We start from the raw sequence: 25,904 nt of genomic DNA on the forward strand, positions 1-25,904 counted from the left end.
TGATGCTACAAGCAAGTTTCTGTCCTGCTGCTTTGCATTTTCCTCATTGTATAACTCTGTGGGCAGCGTACATGAGCTTTCTGCTTTCAAGATCCCCCATGAGTTTTTCCCTCTCTACTCATGCCCTTTATTTGATGCGGAAATGCCGAAACCATCCTCCATCATCATCTTGCCACATTTTTCAAACACTTCTCCTTTATCCCTCATACTTTACCCATGCCTGGCAGGGGCTTCATGAGAGCATCCGCTGCTCTCCACGTCATGTGTTCAGGTTCAGGGCCTTACAAAGTATGGTACTATGATTGGAGCACTGATAGGCAAGGAATACTGGCTGCTTATTACAATAAGTACTGTTGCCTTGTCGCTCCGTTGTTCTTCCCATCTGTCCTTTCCCATCTGTTGTCCATTAGCTAAACTCTAATGTTGTGGAGGAAAGACAGTCTTTCTTACCTTCTCGTGCAGAGCCTACAGTAACTTAAGGCTGACTTGAGGCTGAGTCTTTCTGCCACACAGTGGCAGGAAGAATAATGAAACTATATAGAATTATAGAATGATAGAATTGCTTGGGTTGGAAGGGACCCCTAACCCACCTGTATACATGCAGCAGTTTTTCCTTTAAGGGTAAGTGTGCTTTTATTTTCATGAAAATATATAACCCCTAATCTCAGCTTTTTAGTAAGAGGTCTTTTACTATAATAAATTTTGAAGAGATGAAAAATGTCACCATTTGGGAGGTCTGCATTTCTCAAATCCAGTCATACGCTGTAAGTTTGGAGCGGTTTGGTCATTTGGTTCTCATAAAGGGAAAGTAAGTAAAATAAACTGGCATTGGATTTAAAGCCTTCAGAATTGTGAGGTTTTTTTTTTTTTAATTTAATTTAATTTGAAATTAGTATAATGATCTTCATCTACAGTCCATTTGCCTTCTCAGTCATGTGAATAATGAGCTTTTTTTCTCTTTATTCAATTTATTTTAACTTTTATTACATCATTCTCAGTTTGTTTCCTCAAAGATATTAAGAGCTTTGAGCCTTGCAAACGGTGTTTTTTCTCCTGTCATTTGCCATAAACTATTTCTTCCTGTGATTGAGCTACAATTTATACTGACTTCTTAGTGAGCTGTGGTAGTGTCGCCTGTAATATGCAATGCCATGTTGAGTAAAAAAGCTGAAACACAATTTATGTGTTCCAACACTACTTCTAAACTGAATTAGGTGAACATGCACACTGAGCCTTACCTCCTGCTAGTGTAATACAGAGTTTTAATCCATCAGATTTTTATACATTCCATTGGTCTCTTGCTGTAGCAATGCTGTATCAATGTGTCACATTTGTATCAATAATAATGTGAATCATATTCTTGAAGAGCATGATGTCATTTTGTCTTCCTTTATCTTCATTTTTGAATTAATTTAATGCAGGCTGTTTAGTGATCCAGGAATTTGATGATCATTATCTTACATTTTCAACTTTTAAATTACTAAGGATGTGAATAAACTGAAACAGAACATGAACATTATTTACCTCTTCACTGATTTTTCTTTTTCTGCAGATGCATTATACTTTGATAAGACCAAGGTATGCTGATTTTAGCTGAAGGAATTCCTGGTCTTATAACAAAGATGCCTGAGGGACATTAATTATTTTCACTTTAAAAGTTATTTTCCAATGATAATACTTTTTCAAGTTATCTGTACTGTAGATGGTGTACTGCCACTTACATGCAGCAGATTTTATGCTTCAAAATCAGAACAATTTCTCTCCATCATGATATATCATAGCAGATTTCATTACTCATATAACAGAAAGGAACAAGGACCACATGAATTGGAAAATAAAGTATTTGGGGATTTCTTGGTTGCCTGACATCTTGTGCACTTTTAATGAAATTGGTTTCTGATTGATGGCTGCTTGACCTTTTGCTTTTCTTGTTTTTTTTTTTTCTTCTAAGTAAAAAGTAAATTTAATAATTATATTCTATTTGGGTTCAGCTGTAACTAGCAATAGGAAAAAAAAATGACCTCTGCATAAGTATTTTTTAAAGCGTAGTGAAAAAAACATGAGGATTGTATTTATTTAATTTAGGAATATTGTACAAAACTGCAAATGCCAGAAGATTCTGACAACTTGCCAATACAGCTTAAGTGGAAAAATGTAACTGTGGGCCTATCTTTGGAAATTTGGCCTTTGCTGTGATATTTACTGTATTTGCAATCCATATTCAATTAGGAGATTATTTCTCAAAGAGAACAATTGTCATTAAAAGTGTCTGTCAGTTTGTAAAGAGGCTGAGGGCATGGAATTTCACACTGAATATTTTGCAAAGAAATCTCCAAAAGAGATGCAACCATTTCTACCTTGAAGTGAAAAGCATTTTCTGCAGCTACTTGTGAATGAGTTGCTTGAATTTTGTAAGACAGTCAGCGATAATGAAGTTAGACTTATTAAGGCAATTGAAAATTCCCTTTTACTGAGTAGCAGTTCTAATCATTCCTTGAATTTATCACAAAGGAAATAAAAAACAATGGTTTACTTTCCTGCTTACTTTGACTGACTTTGTACCCTGACATTTAGAAATTCAGTGCTAATTGTGGCTGCTGCATTTTCTGCATTACTTACTCTGCCAAGAATTGTAATGCAGTGTATTTTATTCCTTTTTATCCATCATTTTAGCTTTTTGCTTTGTTACACTTGATGCAACTTGGCCAGTTACGCTTTTTTGTTTGGTTGGTTTTTTATTTCCTTGTGCCAATAATTGTTAAGCATTTGTTTATGACCCTCTAGCAATACCCAAGAGGCACAAAGGACTTTACTAATGTGAATTGCTGTAGAAATTGTGTTACTTTCTGAGATCTGGAGATAGGGAATTATTATTTATCTCAAACATTACTGACATTCTCTACATAGACTGAAGACTGAGCAAATTCAAAGGCATAGAGCAGCCCTTGACTAAAAAAATAATGGTTTTTGCAGCTTTGTTCAGGAAAACGTACTCTGCTAAAGCATATTGGTAGGGGAGAAACAGAAGAGAGTTCTGGGAATGCGTGGTCTGTGCTGACTAGGAGGTACCCACCGGCTCATTAGTTTCACCATCTGCAGTAAATTTCTAAGTTAAGAGGTAGACTTGCAATAGTGTACATGGAATTGAGGAATAGTTACTTCCTACATTAGAGAAAGATTTGGGAGCAAACCAAAAAGTGCAGTAGCATTGAAACACTGCATTCGAATTGTTGTGATCTAAATGTGATCTGCCTTTCATGCTACTCTCTAATGATGTCTCCAGTGAGTTAGAATATGTACTTGCTCCCCAGCCTTTGTAGTTATCACTTCAGTTTTCCTCCCTCTGTTTTGGTCAGTTTCTTTATCAGGCAGATGCAGATCCTACTTGGAACAGAGAGCAAAACTCCATTTTTACTGTTTCAAACAATACAGTTACGGCTCCTTTAGATCCGAGATTGGAAGCAGCAATCAGCTAGAAAACATTGTTAGTTTGTTACTCCTCTCTGTTCTGTGGGACTGCTCCTAGAATACTGAGTCCAGTTCTGAACTTTGGGGAAACACCCTATAGCCTATAAAGCTACAGGTGTCGCACTCATAACGGAATCAGAATGATCTACATGCTAATCATCTGCGTGCCACTGAAGTAGTTGAACCTCAGTCATGTTATTTTTTTGTGCACTGAGTGGTCATGGTCTGCTGTATATTTCCATAAGGTGTTGGGATTTTACCCGTTATCTTACTAAAAGTGTATGAAAAGAATCTAATATATTCCACTTGAGCGTGCTCTTTCTCTTTCATGCTTTCTTTTCCTGTGCAAGTCTTCAGTTCTCAAAGCATGTTGTAGCCCTGGTCCTGCTGGCTTCGATTAGTTCTGTGAGTTACTCTGTACTAAAGGGTACTGTTGGGATCCTTCTGTCTCAGCTGGACTGCATTCCTGATTGCTTCACAGAACGCCACAAAACTCTGATGAATGGTTTGTTTTCTGTAACAACATTTTTGGTTTGTTTTTATTAATGAGAAAAAGATACATGAGAAAGCTTACAAGTATCTATGTTTTTGTAATAAACAGTGAGTAAAGCTTTCTGTAAAAGAACTGCTCCAGAAAGACAGCTATGTTTGCTTCACAGGAGAACAGGAGTAGTGTGCCAGCCTTTAATCCTGGTCTTTCCAATTCAGAATGGTGAAATGTCTCTGACTATCCTTGTGTTTGGACTCCCCCCCAACCCAGGAGGGCCCCCTTCTCACTGGCTTAGACCTCAGCAACATGACTTTGCTATTCCTGCCCTTGACCTAGGCTCTGTCTCCGCTCTATTGCAGCATCTTGATAGACCAGCTGAAAGTATCTGCCATGGAGTGACCTTGACTCATTGTCTACAAAGACAGTTTCATTGCAGCTACTCTTGAACTTGTTTATACAAGAAACATGCTACGTCGTGTGGTGTGGCATCACTTGGCATGACTGAGCAGCCTGGGTTGCAGAGTTGTAGTCAAATCCTGAATCTCACATAGGGGTGATAACTAACCTCTGAGCTGTTCATGACCTGGAATGTATCTTGCTTTTGTGAATATTTTTAACTTTTTAACTACTTTAAATCATCAGTCATGTAATTCTGAGTAGACACTGAGGGGCAAATGGTCAGTAGCATTTCAGCTGTTCATAGCTACCTCCCTGAGCTCAAGAACTGGCAACACTTCTTGTCTTGTCCTCTTGGAGCTGGAGAGCCAATCCGTCCTGCAGGGGTTGTGTAATGTGAGGGTATGTCGTCAGTTCTGAGCCTGTGCTACTGCCCAAGTCACACTTACAGTCAGATTTTCTGCAGACGCCTCTTGGAGCATTTAACCTGCAGATGCAAAACATATTACTGTGCGTAGTGTTTTTCTGTGTAGATCTAACATGGCATAGTGATTCAGAAGTTAAGAAGCCGACCAACCAGGGGCCTGTATGTCCTCACACTACTTTGTTACTGGCTAGAATTTACTAACATGTACTTAACTCAGTCTTGCATTTTTCCAGCTGGTTCTTTTGATAGCTTCACATGAAACAACTGATGCCAGTTTGCTTACACTTCTCACATGGTTGAGAACTTGCATTAGATTTGCTGGAATTATGTCATTGTTCATTGCAGAAATTGAGGATGGTAGCTGCTCTCCAAGAAACTCCATCTCACGATGAAAAAGAAGCCAATACTTACCTAGTTTTCACCTTTATCATAATGCATGCCATACTATTTTAATTGCATCCTTCTTGTTTTCACTGTTGCTGGATGAAGGCCGGATTGCAGATAATTCCTAGTTCAGTCATCCTCATTCTTAAAATAAGACTTAAAATAACATCTTTTTTTTTTATTTAGTTAAATATTAGTTATTTTATTTAATTAAAATTTATTTAATTAAAATTTCTATGATGTTAGAAGTAAAATATATTTCAGTGTAACTTATGTGTCAGCAATATGCAACCTTTGAGATGGGGAAAAAACAGAAAGGACAAATTTTCTGATGCAAATAAGTAAACACAGGAAATGAGCAAACAAGGTAAACAGCAAATAAACAAACTGTACAGAAGGTGGACAGCCAGAGAAATAAATAAAAATACAATAACAAACAGCAAAATAAATGCCAACAAGGCAAATGCAAAACAAACAAACAAGCAACTGATAAGGAAGAGAAAAAGAAATGAAGCTGATGTTATATGCCAGTGGAAGAAAATTCCACTGGACTTTGTCCTAAAGTGCCCTGAAGTCTGGGAGGTTTTTAATTGTGCAGATGGCATAGGTGGAGAGCGAATGGTGGAGGCTATGGAATGCCATTTAGTTCCATTCTTTAATTTGCTTCCTTTGAAGTTTTTTTCCATGACTTGTGTGACCATACTTGCTGCTATGTATGTTTTAGAGTCCTATAGAAACAAGTATTTGTGGTGCTGCCTATAGCCGTGCCTTTGGTGCCAGTGTTTGCAAAGTTACTGGGGGCAAATTTTAATCTTTTCTAAACTTTCTAATCTTTTTTTCTTGTGTGCTGCACAGAAGTTTTATGTCTTGCTCATGCTGAAGTTGCACATTAATTAGAAATGCCAGCTAACCATACTATCATTTATAGTTTATAAAAATATATGCAATTTCTGTTCTACGTGCTATAGCAGTGTGCATGATTCATTCGCCACAAACATTCAAGCTGTAAAATGAGTCATTCTTAATTAAATAACCTGAAAATATTTTATTTATGGCTTCATAACTGACACCTGAACATTCACTTCCAGCTTTTTGCTGTTGTATCAGAAGTGTCTGCAGAAAGCAATCTTGAAAAGTCTTATAGATGTATTGATTTTTATTTTGCCATCTGAATAAGTTGAGTGCATCTGAATACATAAACGAGAATACATATTATGGAATACATAAGCAATTTTACTACATCAGCCATAAAAGACAGTATATTCCCTTCAGCTCTTTGTTTACTGTTTTGAGATGCTTATAACATCTTAATGTCTTGCGAATCAGTGTGTTTTGTTTGGGGCATTTTTTGTCTGATGATATATGTGCTTTGTGTATGTCTGTGGAACATCCCAGTAGATGAAATAAGGCAGGACAGTGCTTCCATGTAGAGAAATGCAGTATGGGAGTGCTGGACCATTTTCCCATTAGGAGACTTGTGGCTGAGGCTCCCCATGTATCCAAATTCCATGGAGTTCTAACTGGTATTAATTTGGTATGTCATTGAACAGTTGAAATATGTGAGCCTAAAAAACCTGACATTGGTGTTTCAGTTTCCCACTGTCTAGCTCTTTGCATTTGGGATTTTGCTTACAGATTATCCAATATCATAATATATTCATTGAGAAGGGAAAAGAAAACAGACTTCAGTTTTGGTTTTTGTAGCAAATGCCTTGAATTACAGGAGCCCAGTGATGAAAGTGCACGCATGAACTCTGCTTGTGGATTGGTTTTCACATTTCAGTAATTGCTATGGCAGGCATTGCACCTTGTTGGGAGATATAATTATAGTAGTTCAGCTATTTGGTAGTGCTTCTCTTTGTTTTGCTTTGCTTTCTAAAGAAACATTTCATGGAAGCACGTACCTTCAAATAAAATTTTGCTAGAAGTATTGAGGTCTCAGGTGCAGGGTGTAATTTTAGAGTGAGGTAACAGAATAGTTTTGTAATCCTTACTGTGAAACTCACAATGTGAAAGTTCAAGGTAAAGACCTACACAGAAAAATCAAAGAATTGGAAAAATCCAGAAAAGAGAATCCATAATACATCTCAAATGCATGAATAATGCCTGTGAAAAATAAGGAAATAGCTTGTATGCCCATGGCTGACAGAACTAGAAATAGTGAATTAAAGATGCACTACAGGAAGTATAAGAGACATTAGGCAGAACTTTCTAATAGTGGGGAATAAAGAGCGGGAAATGAGGTTGACTGAACTAGGAATTATTCCCCTCTGATGCAGAGGGGAATCATTTGCATCAGAAATTAGGAAAACAGAACAAGGCACTGTTACTCAGAGGGGATACAAAAATCTCTGTGGTCTCTTTTCTTTTTTATCCTGAGCACTGAATATATGTGCAAGTCTTACATTACACTGTCGCAGAAGGAAAAAGTCAAAAGAACTTTAAATCTTTAGTCTGTGTTGTGTTTCTAAGTCTTCTGAAAATAAACATTTCAGTGTGCTTTTCATAAGCTGTTTCCTAGTGCAGTGTGCAAACACAATTCAGTGCTAACTTCATACAGAGCACAAACATCAGCACCCTAGATCACGGGCATGGATGATATGACAGAGTACCTTCAGAAAAAGAACCTATTCCATGGGAGGATTACAGCTGAGCTGTATTCTGAAAGGAACTGGCTTAAAATGTTCCTCACTTTCTGGTACTTGACCCAAATTTAACTCTCAGCAAGGTGGGAGATCAGACCACTGGTGTCTGTGCCAACGTGCCGGTGTTAGACGACCTTCCCTGCTAAATATCACTGTTGCTGGTATAACTGTCTAATATTAGTAAGGGTCTCTGAGAATTTTCTCCTGATCTTTCGTCATACATTTGATATGTCAGACCTGTAAAAGTCAAAAGACACTGACCAGTCAAAAAAGTTAATGCTGAAATATGAAATCAGGTTACACTGAAAAGATCCATCTATAAAATTCCACCATTTTTGCAAGTAGAAACTGTACCCTGTGGGACCAAAAATGCATCTGTAAATCCATTCAGACAGAGATCGTTTTTTTAATGATTGCCTTACTAATGAAAGATAAACTTCTCTCATCCAAACTCATTAGAGTGATTACCACAGACCATTGATTCCAGTCCATGAGAGGATTTCATGATGTGAAATAAGGGGATTTTTCAAAAGATTTTTGGCAAAGCCTCTTTTGCTGTCCTATCTGACTGCATTGCTTGCAGTTAGGAGAGCAATGCCTTAGTCCAAAATAATGGATGAAACACTGTCTCAGAGGAAGGAAAGAAATGGAAAGCGGTGTCGATGTTTTGTCTTTTAGATAAGGTACAGATGCACCATACATAAATCATCAATGGAGCAAACTTTATATTAAGGAAAAGAATTGATTTTTTAATTTTAAAATGGAACAAAACTATGATGGAGACTGCATTAGAATCAGTGAGGAAATGGCACTGTATTTTATAATCCTGACAAGTTAATGACTGAATATATACATCTTCGTATAAAATTCCAGGAAAGATGAAGGTGCTTTCAATCTAAGAGCACAATCTGTATTCAATAAAATTGTAGATTATTCATACATACTGTGAAAGCTGAATCATTAATATTAAATAGGTAGGTCAGAGCGTTCAGAGGACTTCTTAACATTTAAATAGTACAGAAAAAAATGTGCCGTTTAATTCATATCTGTTATTCCCATGATTTGTAGTTTCTCACATCTGAGAGCCATTTTAGAAGTTTCAAAATGTATCCATGTAATGTGTTGAATAGGAATTTTCTAATATTCTGTATTTTTGTTTGTTTGTTTTGTTTTCTAGAGTATAAGAGCTTCAGGTCTGGTGCTGTTGGAAACCATTCTTTTTGGATCACTTCTTCTATACTTTCCGGTAAGCCAAATTGCATCTTTTTTGAAAAGTTATGTATTTGTATTTGTCAGCAATTGAAGAAAATGCTTGAATCGTGTTGGTGACAAAAGTGATTATCAAAACTGTTGCTGTAATGACTAGCCTAATATGATTAATAAAATTTGCCATGTTCTGTAAATATTCTTAAGAATGCTTGAATGTTTTATTGTGTTTATAGGAATTCTCCATCTCCAGCTTAAGAAATATTTCAGTATGTTTACTTGGAAATTTTGCAGTGTTTTTTGCAGAAAGAAGATACCTCTCTATGCTCTGCTTAGAGAAAGTTGTGCAGGGTATGTAAAGTGTGCACAGAAATTCATACCACAGAGCAAAAAGTGAGGAATTTCCTTTTCATGGCAGCCCCAGCTTGCTTTTCTAGAGAATCAGGAGCCACATAGTGTCTTCTCAAGGCAGAGGCTTTATCATAACCAGCCAGCATTTGTACGATGTTGGCTTCAGTTCAAGAGCCTTGCCATGTCTCGTATTGTGCTATGTCTACAGTATGCTCACCAGTGACTGATTCTTCAGCATCTTTCCCAGTTCTTGTTTTGAACTCTAACTTTTGTATTCCAGAAAGAGCAAATGTCCTTTGGTGACTGACCATCTTTCGGAGCTCAGTGTCAGGGATGCTTAGGTACTGGTAGTAAAGAAAGAGTTCTCTACCAGCAGCCGACTTGAAGAGAAAGGATACTGTTAGGGGCAAGAGACAGCTGTCCATGACCTTTAAATGCAGAGGGAAGACAACGGAGCTGGGCGGGGGAATTAGCAGATTGAAGCGTCCCGCAGCTTTTCACTAATGTTTAAACATTTCCTCCTTTTTTCACTTACATGGACAATGTAAGATGTACAGCAAGTACAAAATGATGATTGGACACTTTATGAGGAAAACCATTCTCTTGAAAAATCCTGATAATCCTGCCTCCCAGTTGGGATATAGATACCTGGTGGGACCTTGTCCCTCTCTACATCTCATACGATATAAAAATGTTATCCGAGGACACATTCTGTTAGATGCTGAAAAGCAAAGGATACACCTGACTTCCCCATAACAGCAGTTTTGTGTTCCCACACTATTTGGTGGGGTTCTTTTTCATACGTGGGTAATTACTTATCGGGTGATTATTCCTAAATTTTTTCATTTTAATTTAAAGGTTTAAGTGGAGGGACTTAGTGTGGTAATGAAGCTCATATAAATAATCTGGTGGAAATTAATCTATTTCACCATCTTCAAGAATATATTCAGTAAAAACAAAGAAAATTGGAGCTAATGTAGAAACACCGGGGTTGCAATATCACAGGTCCTCAATTCACTGTGGGAGTTTCCATGACTTTATGATCCAGGGCAAGACAGTGTAACAGTAGGTGTGTACGGTGTGAGAACATATATATAACATAGCCATAGAGGTCCGTTATATCATCTTTAAGGAATAAAAAACTGCATTACCACAAGCTGTGAATTATGGGGTGTGGGTCCTTGAAATGAGAACTCTTGACATTTTGCTGTATGCGTATACTAAATGTTCTCACCTACTTCTTGTTTGGAAAAGGAGCACAGAACAGAGCAAGATAGAATGGGAAAGAAAACTTGAGCTCTAAACTGAGTTTTGTTTGTGCTTGTTTGGGAGTATTCTGTTTCTCTGTGGTGTTGTTCAAAAACATAATTGTGTGCACACAGAGTTTTTTAGCTATGTGAATTGATCTTATGATAGAGGAAAACATGCTTTGAGACAATCTGATTTAGCGTGGGCCAGCAGTGTGCCCTGGCAGACAAGGAACAAACTGCATGTTGGGGTGCAATGTTCAGAGCATGACCAGCTGGTCAAAATAGGTGATTATCTTGCTATTATTTAGCATCAGTGTGGCCTTGAGTATTGTGTGCAGTTCTGGACTCTATGATATTACAACCACATTAAAATGCTTGAAAGCATTGAGAAGAGGGCACCAAAGCTGGTAACAGGGCTGGAAGGCATGTCTTGTGGGAAGGGGATGAGGCTACTTCTTTCAATGGAAAAAGAGGAGGTCAGGAGGCAACCTTCCTGCTCTCTGCAGCAGTCTGAGGAAGGGAAGCAGAAAGAAGTGCCAGCTTCTACTCCTGATGACCAGTGGCATGGTGGGAATGGCACAAAATTGCACCATGGAGGGTTAGATTGGACACTGGGAGAATTCCTTTATCCTGATGATGGTCAAACTCTGCAACAGGCTTTCCAGAGGTGGTTGATGTCCCTTGCCTGTCATTGCTCAAGAGACATCTGGATAATGCCTTCAATAATATGCTTCAGCTTTTGGTCAGCCCTGAAGTTGGACTCAGTGATCTTTGGAGGTTCTTTCCAATTCAACTATTCTGTTCTAATGTAACAACTTAATTAGGCAGATTCAGATAAATATTCTGCAGCTATGATGAAATGCAATTTAAAATAGGAAGTGAAGTTCATCATTTTGGGCCAGACAGCACTGCAGTATGGTGATCTTCTTTAAAATATTTTTTCCCATTTGTATCATCTCTTCTTCTACTGTATTTTGGAAGGCAAAACTGAAAAAGTTAACTTTCACGCTCAACTAAGTGCAGATTACAAAGCTTGCCTCAGTGCATCTATGGTGTTATAAGAATAAAATGACAGAAATTCATCTCTAAAAGTTGAAAAATAGATCTATATAATCTATTTAAGGATTCAGTGCAATATTACATTCTGATTTAAAAATTAAAAATTCTCCTTAGACTTTCTCAACACTGCTCAAGTCTTTTGCATCTTTACTTTCCACTCCCTGTGCTTTCCCAGCTCTGGCTTTTATTGTATTTATTCACCCAGTCTGCCTTGGATTGTTCTGAGAGCCTTCAGCATACCAATTCTGCTGTGTCCAGAAAAGCTTTATTGCATCGATGACTTTCCCTACCCTCCAATTAAATGGAAACCAAAACCTACTTTGTTGCATTGCTTAATTTCTTCAACTGATTGTCATTGTTTTCATGTCTACATGCTGTAATCTATTCATAGTGTAGTGCCATTAATTGAAAAATAATATCACCAGCCAGCTGCCTTTCGGGAGAAAAACAGCTGTTATAATACCCTTCTAACAAACAGAAAATGCTAATGATGATCTCCACCAAAATTTATTTTTCAAATTCTGCTATATTGATAACAACACACAGATTTCTCCTGAATTATAACAAGGCAGAGGAGCTTTGTCTATTAAAAATGCATAGTTTTTACACAGCAATTGCTGGGCAGCTGTCATTTCTGAGCCTCTCATTTCATGTGTTTTCTCCTGTTTTCTCCTGTTTTTAAATAAGTTTTGTTATTTATATACATTAACTATAGTATATATTTTAGGAAGGCTGCTTTGAAAGTAATGCCTCCTCTTTTATTATGTTGGCCTACATTGTCAGAAGCAGATGTTAGTGGTATGGTAGTAGAGGTGGAACCTTCCAACACATATGCTGTTAAACTTGTTGCTGTATGACAGATAGCAGCAGAGAGGCAGTCTGACAGAACGATATCTGACACAGAAGTGCAGATGAAGCAAAGATAAAGAATTTAATTCCTCCATGCAGAAAAAATGGCACCCATAGACATTCCTTGACACTTGCTGAACACTGATGGAGACCAACGAGTGTATGTGAGCACAGTGAGGTGGTGTGTTCCAGCAGTGGCAACAGTGACCATGGGTTACCTCTGCTGGTGCAGGTTTTGACAAGCATGGCTTGCAGGCTCTTGTTTATCACTGGCCAAAACCCGTAGCTAATGGTGGTGTGTATGCTGAAAAATAGTGTTTTATAGCTGATAACTTGCTCTGTCAGAGTTACTGTGCTTTTCATATCTGTTATAGCTTCTATGAAAATAAATAGGAGGCGTTACTTTTGATGCAACCTATGTATATGCAGCCCAAGAGTGCAGTCACAGAATCACAGAATCACAGTCAGTGCAGCCCAGGCAAGCCAAAAGGTTGGACATGCTTTAGACCTTTACTAACTTCCTTTCTTGCTTGTACTGTAACACATCTTGCATTGATGCAGGATTGAAAACTTTTCATGCTGCGAAGACCTTCATCAAACACATAATAGAGTACAAACATTGTAATAGAGTAGCTGATTAATTCCATTGGGGTTGAGATCTCAGCTGATTTTAGAAAATATTTGGAAAACAGGAAATTCTGTTTAGATACCATGAAAGATTTTATTTATCAGAGCAGGTTGCTGACATCAGCTTTGGAGTCTCCTACCTTGGAATAGTCACAGACGTGGGCAACCTTACCTCATTAGACCTGCTTGGAGTAGGGGTTTAGACTAGGTGACTTCTGGAAGTCCCTTGCAACCTAAATTATGCTATGATTCTTTGTTTCTTATGTGTGTATCCAAACCTGAAGAAGTCATCAATGTTTACCAAATAATTATTGATGAGATATTGGGCATTTTACAACCCATTTTAGATTTCAACCTGAACACGAGGTGATTCACGCTCTGGGCTCTGTTGATGGTAAATGTATCCTGGGGTACTGGGTGAGTGGGGTACTGGGTGGGTTATCTGATATATTAAACATTTTCCGTACTACTAGTGTACTTTAACTGAAACTCCAGGATGCACTCTAAAATTCATGCAGTATTATGATAATTGCTAGAGCCAGTGATAAATATTAGTGAGTACCGTGATGCGAAAGGGGCAGAGAATAATTTCTTCTCCATGCTCTTGATATAGCAGGGAAGAGGGTTAAAATAAAGTGAAAATTATGTTACACAGCAAGGCAGTTTTATAATAGTAGAATTAGTTACACTGTAAAATGGATTAGTGGAGAGGCTGTGGAGCATCTTTTTAAAAGCTGTTGGGATTTTTCCCTTCAATCTTCTCATCTTTTGGCTCAAAACATCTAAATTCTTTCTATTTCCAGCTGCCATCGGTTTTCCAAACTTCTAATTATAGCAAAGCAATATTATTCTCAGTTTATAGAAGTAGCTGCAGTGCATTGAGTTGCTAACATTCATTAAGCAGTTCAGTAGTGTAACCTGGAATAATCTCACTGTGCTCAGACATCTTGTTGCATTCAGTAGGTGTTAAGATCTGTTTCAGGGACTGTTTTATTCTTTGTTTCACACTCAAGATAGAGAGACCTAGCTTTTAGGCCTATGAGACCAAATGAAAAGTAGGGTGTAGCAGAACATAGATATGGTCTGGGCTTTTTTCCCTTCAGTCTTCCATATATATGTTAGAACAGGAGAGGTGAGCCTTGAACGTTGTGGTAGCTCCATTAGTCATAGCCCTGAGTAGAGCAACAAGGTCACAAGAGAACTTAGATTTTGGCATTAATGAATGTGAAAATGGAATAATGTGTGATGCTTTTATGCATTTGTCCCTCAAGTATGCCTAGAAGTGGCGCATTGCAAGAGCTCATTGACTGTTTATATGTTGATTTTCACTGAGGCCAACTGAAAGACATGGCTTTTTCCAACACATTTAGCAGTGCATGTACTGATGTGCTGGAGTGAATCTCAGACTTTGTGCCCCCTGTCACGCACCAGGTGTTTTAGCTTGATTATTTTTCAGTATATAGCTACATGCTCTTTACTTGTAAAGTAGTTTTTAAAACTCTTAATGATGAACGCCATTTTCTTGTTGTTTCACATTAGCTGAAGAACAGGCCTGTGTAGAGGAGTATTCATGCCAGTGGAGACCAAGGACAGCTCTCACCTCTGAGATAATCATCACAGATTTCCACAGTATTCTAGAAAAAGTTCTTCCTGTTCTTCCTTCTGTTTAGATTATAGCAGGTTATATGTCCAGCCAGAAGAAAAGGTAGATTTTAAAGGTCAGATTGCCAGGATTTTATATATAAATTGTCTTGTTTGGGCAGAGAAGTTGGGGAACCAACCAGAGACTTATGCAACATTGTCTTTTTCAGTCAGTGTCATTGTTAGACAAATACACTTGAGGTTGACATGTGGTAGCTTTTTTGGGAGCTAGCTGACTTTGAGTGCAGCAGCCCAGACTGAGCTGGTACAGTCTCCATGTTACAAGCTTTTGCTTCAGATTACAGAAAACCCATGCGCACCAAGAACACTTGTATTCTTGCCCTGCATCTCACTAAGGAAATGCTTATGACTCTTTACTTTTTAACATTTAACGTTTTTTGATTTTTGAATAAATGTATTTTGAGTAGCGCAAAAACAGTAATAGTTCTTTGTGATTCTGTTGTTACAAGTCGATATAGCTATCCTAAAATATCTAGTAGCTACTATCAAGGAAATAACTAGAAATGGTTGAATATATGATTATTCACATTTAAAACTGAGATTAGTTGCAACTATATGTCTCATGACCCTGATTAGATTGGTCTTTCCTTGTAAATAACAATTGTTTCATGTATTAGAAACCCAGTAGAGCTATGACACCATGCAGCTAGGAAGCTATATAGATGGAATTTAGTGGGGAGAGTGTTGTGTATTTTTGGGTTTGTCTGCGTGCTGTGTTCACAGAATACCTCAGACTGGAGGAGACTTCAAGAGGGCTGTAGTCCAATGTCCTCCTCAAAGCAGGATCAGCAGTAAGCCCAGACAAAGTTTTAAAGGGCTTTATACAAATAGGTGTTAAAAACATCCAAGTATGGATTTCCTCACCAGGCAGCATTCTGCCTTATAGTAAATTCATGTGGTTGTAACTTTTGAATTGTGTGGTAAAATATGAGATGTCATTGGAAGATACAGTGGGCATTATAAATGACGGACTATAGTAGGTCAGTGAAGGCAGAGGTACTGGCATTACTATTCTTTCCTATTGTAAACTCTTGTGCTCATAATTGTACTGGTTGTGGTACGAAGAGGAAACATAGGCTTCAATTCCCACAGATCCAAAAGTGCGGTACAGGATTGCAGGAGGGAAGTGTTATTTTCACTACCTTGAAAGCTTTTTTGAGAACTGAGTTTGAAGGACACATTTGTCAGAGTCTAGGTTCACTGAATGGCCAAGTGTTTGTGTGCGTGCAAAGGGTTGAGATCCAGAGAGAAAAGGACAGAAGTTGGTGACCTGAACCAACTGGGTTTTCTTTAACCTTTGTATTTTAAATGACTGTCTTGCACTGCTGGATTGCAGTGATTCAATCTTGTCAGTCCTTCATTCATTGGAATAATTCTTGTGATCAGGGGAGTATGGCCTTTCTTCTTTATTCACAATGCCACAGTCATTCACATGAATATAGTAAGTTGCATATGTAAAAATTTCCTAAGTTAATGTCTTCACTTCAGAGTAGTATTACAAAGACATGACTGTGAAAAATTATGTACAATATTTACCCATGGTTTTTTTAGCTGGTATTAGCCTATATAACCATATGCACAGGTTGAAAATCTGCTGCGTTGCTCTCCAAAGTGAATGCATTAGGGAGTTTGGCTAGCACTTGGGTGGGAGACCACTGTGCCATAAGCAAGCACAAAAAATTCTGAAGAATACCTGGAAAATAAAAACCTAATTAGTGAAAGTCATCCCTTGGTTCCTTGCTTCTTTTGAATTAGAATAGCAAACAGGAAAAAATATTATTGCAGTGTTGTGCCCTTTATTTTGTTGATGGATTTTATGCCCTTTATTTTATTGATGGATCTCAGTAGAGTATAGGCTAGAAATGATAGGAACATTTATCTCAGACAAATGTATCTTGATGACCACACCACTGGGCAAGTACACCGCATCAATATGTACAATGTTTAGTTTAAGATGCTCAAATTTTACTTTAGTGACTTAAGCATATGAAAAATCAATACGCAAATAAAGGTTCTCATGTAATTAGTTCAAAATATAAACGTGGCAGAACATTTACCGAAAAGCTAATAAAAATGATATACCACATTTTTATTGAACTGTAAAACTGAAAATGAGTTTTTCATATTACAGAGGTACTGGGATTGAACTGCACCAGAAAGGAAAATACTGAAGGTTGTAGTCAACATTAGATATATTCTCAACAGGGCACAGTCCTGACGTCTATTAGTGATTTACCTTCACTAATTAGTTTAGCACCTGAGAGACTGCATGTTGGTGGGACATAAATTTCAGTCATTCTTTTTCACTTACCGGAGTGTCTTTCAGTGTCTTTTCAGTGGAAGCCTGGTACCTGTTCATACTTTTTTATATTTTTCTACAAAATGTCTTTTCTTATTGTTTATTCATGCTTTCATGCATAAGATCTGAGGAGTAACAGCTGTGGCCAAGCAAAAGTGCATTAAATTGTGCTGAACCTTCTGAATTACATGGAAGCTAGACTCTGCTCTTGCCTGTTTGTTAAGTTCAGAGGTGCTGTGATCTGCATGAACAAGAACCCAAAGGAAAATGAAAGCAGAAGCATTTCAGGTGTAAGGAGGACTTTACTTAGATAATCTAGTAGTGCCAAACTATCTTATGTGAAACGGAGTGGAGTTATAAACTCACGCCCAGTGAAGTGGGGGCATGCCTTGGATTGGAACATGAGATTGTGATATTAAAATTAAGACACAGACTAATGCAGTATGTACAACTGAGTGATAAAAGACAGCATTTTACCTATCTCACTGCATATCACTTGACAGTGTACTCTGGGTCAGCATAAGGCAAAGGAAAAGGGAAAAGCAGCATCTCCATCTTGAAAGGTGTTCACAGTATTACAGAATATTGCAGTAGCAGAAATGTGCATCTTTACTTGTTTTTCTCCTAGGTCCCTCTTCTTCGATGTATGAAGGATTATGTATCTTCTAGCCATACTCTGAGTTTGTCACCTCATATAGGACAATTAATAGTTAAGGATTAGGAGAATTGAGAAATTCAATGCATTGTGGTAAAGCAAGAGAGAAGTTGATGATTTTCTGAAGAGATTGGTAAGAAGGGAGATTCCATCCGTCAAGAACGGAGACTGCCCTTATTCAGTCATTCTTCCTGCTGAGAATCTTGAAGATACAGACAATGATGTAACAGATTTTAATATCAACTGCCAGATACTGTTAAGCAGTATCCAGTACTCAGGCAAAATAATTTGGTAACTAGTGAAATCTTTCTACAGAAAAAAATATTACAGAATTATAATGGTGGTAGTGGAAAGCTTTCACTACAGTGTAGCACTGTAATTAAACATCTCACTTATAAACTCTAGGGTAAGAGATCAGTAGAATTAAAATCAATGCACCAAAACCATTTATCACCTGATGTAAATAAGAAATTAGTTTTTAACTTGTAGAGAACTGGAAATTAATATAAATGCTTACAAGAACAGAGACAAGTTTACAATGTAAAATATAAGGTATGCTATAGAGTAATCCAACCCAATCAGAAAGTACTAGTGCAGAAAATAAGCTTTATTTCCTCTAGCTATTACTGAGAATGATATAGTAATCTTTGCCATTTAAAAAAAAAAAATGAAAGGCAGGAGTTAGGGTAAGGTTCATCATTAAACTGAACAGATCAATTTATGAGAATGGAACAGTGAAAAGCATAGCTCCTGGGCTTAAATCTATACCACACCAAGAAGGGAGAGGTTGGAATTCTGTTTTTAGAACTAACATTAGAACTGAGGGTAGAAAAAAAAATGTTCATAAAAAAAGAGAATTAGTTGTTCTAAGAAACAGCCTGATGCTACATGACACAATCCTGAATCCTTTCAAGCCACTGTATATTAGGACCCCATAGAAAAAAAAAAAATAGAATTTTCTGCAAACAAAACTATTTGATTTCTCGATCCTCTTCATATATGGGACCAAGCACGGATCTGCAAATATGTGCAAGTTTTGAGGAAGCTATCAAGGGGTTGGACTGGATGATCTCAGGAGGTCCCTTCCAACCCCAACAATTCTGTGAATGTTCTTTCCTTCAGAGCCAATATACAGCATACTAATCTCTTTGAAATCTGAATCCATTGTGGACTTCTTGTAGTGACATGATGTAGTTGCGTAAGATTTACATGTTTCGGGGGGAGAAAAGAAGCAAAGAGAGAAATATGTCAATTCAATCAAAGTTATCAGAAACAAACAGAAGAATTTCAAAGGCAAAATGTTTAAACCAATTCCAAGGTAATATATATGGAAAAAAGAACATAAAAAATAAGAGGATAAAATGAGACTAATTTATCACACACAAAATTGCAAATGGAATAAAATAACACTTTTACCCAGTTCTCTCACAGTGTATCTTTTATCAAGTTTATATTAAATTATTTCAATCATACACAAGTTTCATTATTACTTGATGTTAATTGTTAAATAAGCCAGGGTGCTAAGGCCTGAAGTGAAGCCTTACTGCATATTGTTCAATTAGTTAAAGCAATGTAATAAAGGAAAGGATGATAGTGAGAAAACAGAATAGGCAACTTTGCCTTTAAGAGTTAAAACACAATAGTCTAACACAGCAGTAGGAAAATTAATCCAGAATTGAGCAACTAAACAGTACAGAAATGAAAATAAGATAGAAGTGACACCTTGTACCTTGATGCAGTACTGACTTTTCTTTCAGCATCACAATTACATGTTGTAGAAGGTACCTGGAAAACCACAGCTTGTACATTTTGTGCTACTTCTTTGCTTGCATAAAGTTATTTCTCACTAATCCTTGCAAACTTTCTTCTCCTTTCCTGGACCTCCACTTACCTAACTGTAAAAGATAAATTTTTTATTCTTTCTTTGTTCTTCCTTTATATTGATGTGTGGTTTCTCATATTTAAATTATGAACTCTTTGGTACAGGGATTTTTGGCTTAGCTGTGCCCTGCACAGCAGGGTCCTGATCAATGAATAAGAATTGCATTACAAACGACTGTTACTAAGAATAACTATGAAAGTATTTTACAATATTTTATTAAAGATGTAGGGAAGGACAAATATTTAAAGATAAATTTCTCATCTTTTCAAGAGTACAGTAGTATGTGATTATACTGCTACAGAAGATAGGTATACTTTCAGAGAGATCTGAGAATATTTGATTTAGGCTTGAAAAGATTAAACCATAAAAATAATAACAGAGAAAAGGTAGATTCCAGCTCCATGAGGATTGTGTGTCAGAACTTCTCCACTAATTTCTATTGAGCTGCATCCAACATACACAGTGAGAAGTTGGATGGAGTAGAATGGATGAGAAGTAGTGCTGTAAGGAGTTCAGTCACATACTAGATTAGCAAGGTTTTGTGAGCAACAGCATTGTGTAAATCTTGAAATTAATGTTTTCCTTCAGATGTTTTAGCTCCCTTGGCAGATAAGACTATCAGTTTCTTGTTTTTTTTCCTCTGATGTATTGCAGACAGTAGGAAGTCCCTACTCTGTACATCCTGTGTGAGATTGGTTAATGAGTAGTAAGAAAGGCAGTAAGCAAAAAGCAAAATACAGCTAGGTAGTTATTTGGAGTACCTGTGAACAGTGTGTTCCTTGGATGTGCTGAAATCCCTGTGCGTTGTGAAAGAGTAACAAGGTAAGAAACCATAGCCTCTTCTACCACAACAGCTGAGTTCCAGTAAGGCAGCAGCATGCTTCTGATACTGTTTGAGAACGTTTTGCAACCAGTTGAGGATCTATTTTGTGGTGTGTATGAAGTTCATTGCAGAAACACTTCCAGATCTTCAGGTTTTTGTCAGCAAGAGTATTAAAAAAGTCTAAACTAGATTTTTAGCTGCTCTTTTTGTAACTTTTCTGGAACCAAAAGATGTGAAACACTACTAGGTTCACAGGAAGATACTTGATCTGGTTTGACCCCCATCTGAGCTGACTTTGTGTTACTGCTGTTGGTTGTTGGAATAACACAAAAAATACAGAATGCTTCTTTTCTCATGCACAGCTTCTCAATTTAGGATAAGTGCCATCAGTATAGCTACATCTGGAAAAGAAACCTCTACTACATTAGGTTTTTCTCACATGCCAAGTAACTGTGCAACTCGACAACATCAAAAGCCTTTTGTTATCAAATGCTGCAGTCGTGAGAGGTACTCATTTCTGTTTTGACTCTGCAGTGTATATAGCAGATATCAGAGGTGATCAAGAACTTAGAGATGAGAAGTTAATTTCATAATAGATAACTAATCAGATTTTCATACTGAAATTAACAAGTATTATTGTTTATGTGTGATTGCACTCTCTGAGACTACTCCCTGGATAAGGAATTGGCTGGATGGTGACACTCACACTCAGAGAGTTGCAGTCAATAGCTCAGTGTCCAAGTGGAGACTGGTGATGAGTGGTGTTCCTTCAGTATCAGTGCAGGGACAGGTGCTGTGGAACATCTTCGTAGGCAACACGGACAGTGGGATCGAGTGCAGATACTGATCAGATGAGACTAGCAAGCAAGTGATGGTGAATGACTTACAGAGAAGAGAGTCAATTTGGGAAAAGTCATTCCATGCTATTTTCAACAAATGAAAAAAAAATAAATTGCAACCTTGAGCTAAATTCAAGTAGGATTTCATTTCATCTGATTGAGAAATACATTAAGAAACAGGAGAAAAGAAAGCTGAAACCACTCTGTTCACTGAGTGCTCTATTAGTCAGGAGTCCATAGCAGATTTTGTGGTCACTAAGCAGATTCAAAGAAATGTTTGTTTTTTCTCCATGTGTGTCTTGTGTACAGTGTCTGAAATATTGCACTGCGATGCATTGTTGTCTGCTAGGTTCATTTCCTTAGTCTGAGGTAATGCTTTATTATCTCAGACATGTCACAAACAATCCTGTCAAAATTTGCCTGGATGAGTTTGTTTTAAATCATAAATAGTTGTGATATATATAGTGAGTGCTCTGGATCCTTGAAGAAAAAAGAGGTCATGGCCTTTGATTATTCTTGGCACTTTGTGTAATTGTGGGGCTTAAGAGTTTACTCTAGCCAGTCTCAGGTGGGGTCTCACTACCTGCATATGTTATCTTCTTGCTGTCTGTGTCTATTTTACCACTCTGATTTCTGTTTAAATGCTGTCTTTCTCTCTGACCCCCTGAAGTTATTCTATTTTGGTTTCTGTTTACTGTCTCGTTCTTAGTTCTGCTGGTTATTTTGCTCTTAAATGTTTTGTCCTTCTGCTTTTATGCTATTTTTATTGTTCAGTTGTTTTTTCAACATCCCAAGCAGCTCAGCAGGGAGGACGGAGAAAGTTTGTATAAATCAATAATCATTAAAGGCAGAGGACTGTCTAGCAACAAAACGCAGCAGAATATGTCTCCTGTGGTAGAAGGTGGGCCTCTTCTCTGATAAATCACTGAAATGTTTGGAGGACTCCCCCTGTGTTTGGAAAGGAGTAGAACGTTTGAAGAAATTCTCATTCTGCTGTTTTTGTTGATGTGCTAATGAGCTCATTTTGTGGCATGTGCAAGTGAGATGTGTCAGGACTGAAAATGAGAGAGCTTGTCCTGCACGACTACTATTGGTAATGTTTTATTTGCACAGCTGCAGCAACAGGAGGGAACCTTGCGGGTACAGGTTTCAGCTGTTTTGACCACTATCTCAGAAGGGAGAAGACCAAAGATGGCTGAACGGATCATGTTGATGGGCCACCAGCAGACAGTTTTTTCTTAACATAGCTTCATTTCTGATCAGAGGAAATTTTTTCAGGACCTGTTATTAGGCACTGCAATTCCATAATTTAAATTATGGAATAAGGCCTGGATTCTCTTGACATTAAGCAGTTGAGTGCTCAGAGCCAGAGATGCATTCTTGATGTGACACTCAGTTTCAGTTCCCCTCACTGTGTTAGGAAATACCAACATGTACCGCCTTGGAGAAAGCTTTAGCACTGTGGCGTAAAGAAGCTGAAGCGTGAGAAGTGTTTCAGACTCTTGTGCTGCCATTGCTCCATTTCACATTCCTTCATTAAGCAGTAGTAGGCACAGTATAAATATTAATCTAACTCTACAGTCTATTAGGAAGATATTTTACACATTGGTTAGGCTACTTACGTAGAGAAAAGGGAGACCTATATTCTAATACCTGCTCCATTGAACATGTAATTTCCTTTAGTTATTGACGGGGATAAGCACATATAACCCAACAAAATGTAGGAGACTTTAGGTGTATCCAGGTTTACATGGCAACCGAGGGAGTGATTATAACCTCTACATATTGGATCATTTACTGCTGGTTAGATATCTACATCCTTTTCCTATCTCACCTACTTGCGATGGTGACAAATCAGGTATAGAACTGTGGAGCATTTCTGGATTCCTAGGTCTGAGTTCACGATCCAGTGTCATCTTGGCTACAGGTGAGAGCTGGGACATAACCAGACCCTCTATTTCTCTTTCCCATTTTGAACTTTTCAGCTTCTCTGCCAGGGGCAACCAAATGGCAACACCAGGCCACGTTAGCCAGATTTCTGATTTGGGTGATCAGACAGGAGTATGTTGTGCAACACATACCTGAATGTTACTTTAAATACAAGTGCTGTTATTACCTACCTGTAAAATAGCTGTAACACTTTTCTTCCTTACGGTGGTTTTGTGACAGCAGATCAGTTACAGACTCTCAAATATTCAGGTATTGCAAATACCTGACATGAACTTAAAAGCAGATGGTCAGCAACAAGCAGATGAGAGAATGATGATTCAGAGCAATACGTGCTGTGCATGGAAATACCCAAACATTACTAACCATCTATGCACAAGGTCATTCACAAAATTATTGAAGAACTGAATAGAACGTCACAATGATTGGTACGTAACCATGGAGTACCAAACAAGGAGAGATTTCACTGGAAAAACACAGCTTGAACTTGGTTATGTTACAGATTGACAGCCCGAGCTATAAAGGACTTTCCTGAGAAACCTGTCTGTTGTTACATTCAAGACAGATATGTTTCTGTTCCTAATCCTGCTGAATTTTTAAAATAATGGAAAATTGGATCCTCTGACTTTGTTTTGCTTATACACAATTTGTTTATCTACAGTTGTTTTACATCTTTGAAATAGAATGCAATTTTAAACGCAAAATCACAAACCTGAAGTTAGACAGAAGCATATTTCAGCAAAAGCAACTGCAAGTGCTAATTCTGCTCTCAGTTTCTGAGTTCAAATCTGGAAGACCTGAAAAGGCATCATATCATATCACGAGGAGGACTAAAGCTTTTAAAGACAACTATAAAAGATGCTGTAGAACAAAGATATGCCCATAAAATGCATGCAGCCTTACTTCTCAAATATTTTTGTGGTTGAGCAGTTCTTTTTGAAAAAAAAATTGCACATGTGAGACAATTAAGAATTCATCAATATGTTTACTTGTGCATTTGCCAGTACAGTTTTACGGAAAACAGAATCCATGCAAAGGTTAGCAGATGCTGTGTTTGAAAGATGAGATGTGCCTATTATCCCTTAGGGATTTTACTGCTATTGATTTTTCAGGTGATGAGCAGCAGTACAAATCGTAGAGGTATAATGAAACTGTTTTCCAGAAGAGGAAGATTTATCACCTTTATTTTTCCCAAGCCAATGATTTCAGAGTTTGCAACTGCCCTTTTATCTGACTCCCATTGTTCCTACACCATTATATACGTAGTTCAAACTTCTCACCAGCTGGTCAGTGACCTCCAAAGACTCATTAAAGTTTTTCATGTCCACACAGTTTCCTGAATGTAAGTTCTGAGATCCATCTCTACCACTTTCCACTTTTGTGCAGCATTTCCTAGGGGAGATTTCTCTTCTGATTTGTTGCTCTCGTAGTTAGTTGCCATCTAAACATATTGAAGTTTTTGAAGACTGCTGTTTCAGAGTCGAGTGTGTTGTCTTCTTCTATTAAAGAAATATTCCTCCTGAGATCAATAAGGAAGAATTCTTCTCAGGCTTCTCTGAGTTTGTCCAGGTATATTGCTGGCACGATGCTCTGGAGAGCTTCTTGACAGGTTGGATTCAGCATGGCTAGTCTGAGATTATTTCTTTTCAGTTTTAGATTTCTGCATTTTCCTTCAGTAGTGGAACTGAAGTTTGTCCATTCGGAACGTAGTCCTCAGGAGCCCTGTATCTGTGTTAGCCTTCATTGTCATCATATTTCTGTTTCTACATTCCCTGATGATTACCTTAGAATACACAAAACATACCTTATGCTATAGGCCTGTTTATTTCCTAAGCTAGGTTCTTCCAAAGGTCTTTGCTTCTTTTGAGACCAACAGTTTGAAGTACATAATAATAAATGTTAAAGTAGAATAGCGAAAACAACAGCAGCAACAACAAAAGGCTAAAATTTGTGCATTTTTTTCCCCCAGTGTTCCTTCCGTGGATGCTAGCTAGCACCTAGGAATCACCTGAAGAGTGAACTGAAATAATGTCAGTGAAACAAAAATAGCATTTCTTTTCTGTTTCTCTTGAGTTTGCAGCTGGTTTCTTCTGAACTTTGTTAATTACACAGTATTTTTATGACATAATTTATTTAACATGGCTGGTGTGGATTTAAGGTTGGTGAGATCATAGATAGTGTCATCCAACCTGCTGCATGTCACTCATTTTCACAATTTACCCACTTCTCTATTGAAGCCAACTGCTTCAGTTCATCTAGAACAGATATCCCAGAAGGGCATCTGCTCTCAATGTGGGAACGTGAAGAGGAGTGTTCCCACCGTTTCCTCCAGTGGTTTGTCACATTGCAGCCTTCGGCCTGTCCTCACTGCTGCTGTTGCTGCAGATACATAAACTGAAAATGAAAGTCCATAGTTCTAACAGTGATGGCTGCAATAAACTAATCAGCACTGGCTGGATTCAGATGTCCGGCTGGTATTCTGTGGAGAGGTCTTTTCTAAATTACTCATTGGCAAAATAGATACTGACAAAAACCTTACTGCACAGGGTAACAGCCAGACCTACTCTTTGCTGTGGTTTAACAGGATATTTCAAAGACCTGCTATCTCCCTATTATCTTTTCCAAGTCAAGATGTTAAAAGTTTG

General features: G+C 37.7%; 1 protein-coding gene across 1 annotated transcript in view; it reads left to right on the plus strand.

Moving 5' to 3' along the window:
• The window catches only part of GPR158 (G protein-coupled receptor 158), a 175,340-nt gene that overhangs the window by 87,066 nt on the left and 62,370 nt on the right, over positions 1-25,904 (plus strand). Inside the window, exon 5 of the mRNA XM_042888777.1 lies at positions 8,988-9,056. Within this exon, the coding sequence (XP_042744711.1) occupies positions 8,988-9,056 (69 nt within the window). The remainder of the gene's footprint in view (positions 1-8,987; positions 9,057-25,904) is intronic.

Source organism: Lagopus leucura, unplaced genomic scaffold, assembly GCF_019238085.1.
Source record: "Lagopus leucura isolate 7727_CA_CO unplaced genomic scaffold, USGS_WTPT01 Super-Scaffold_100157, whole genome shotgun sequence".
NCBI lineage: Eukaryota > Metazoa > Chordata > Aves > Galliformes > Phasianidae > Lagopus > Lagopus leucura.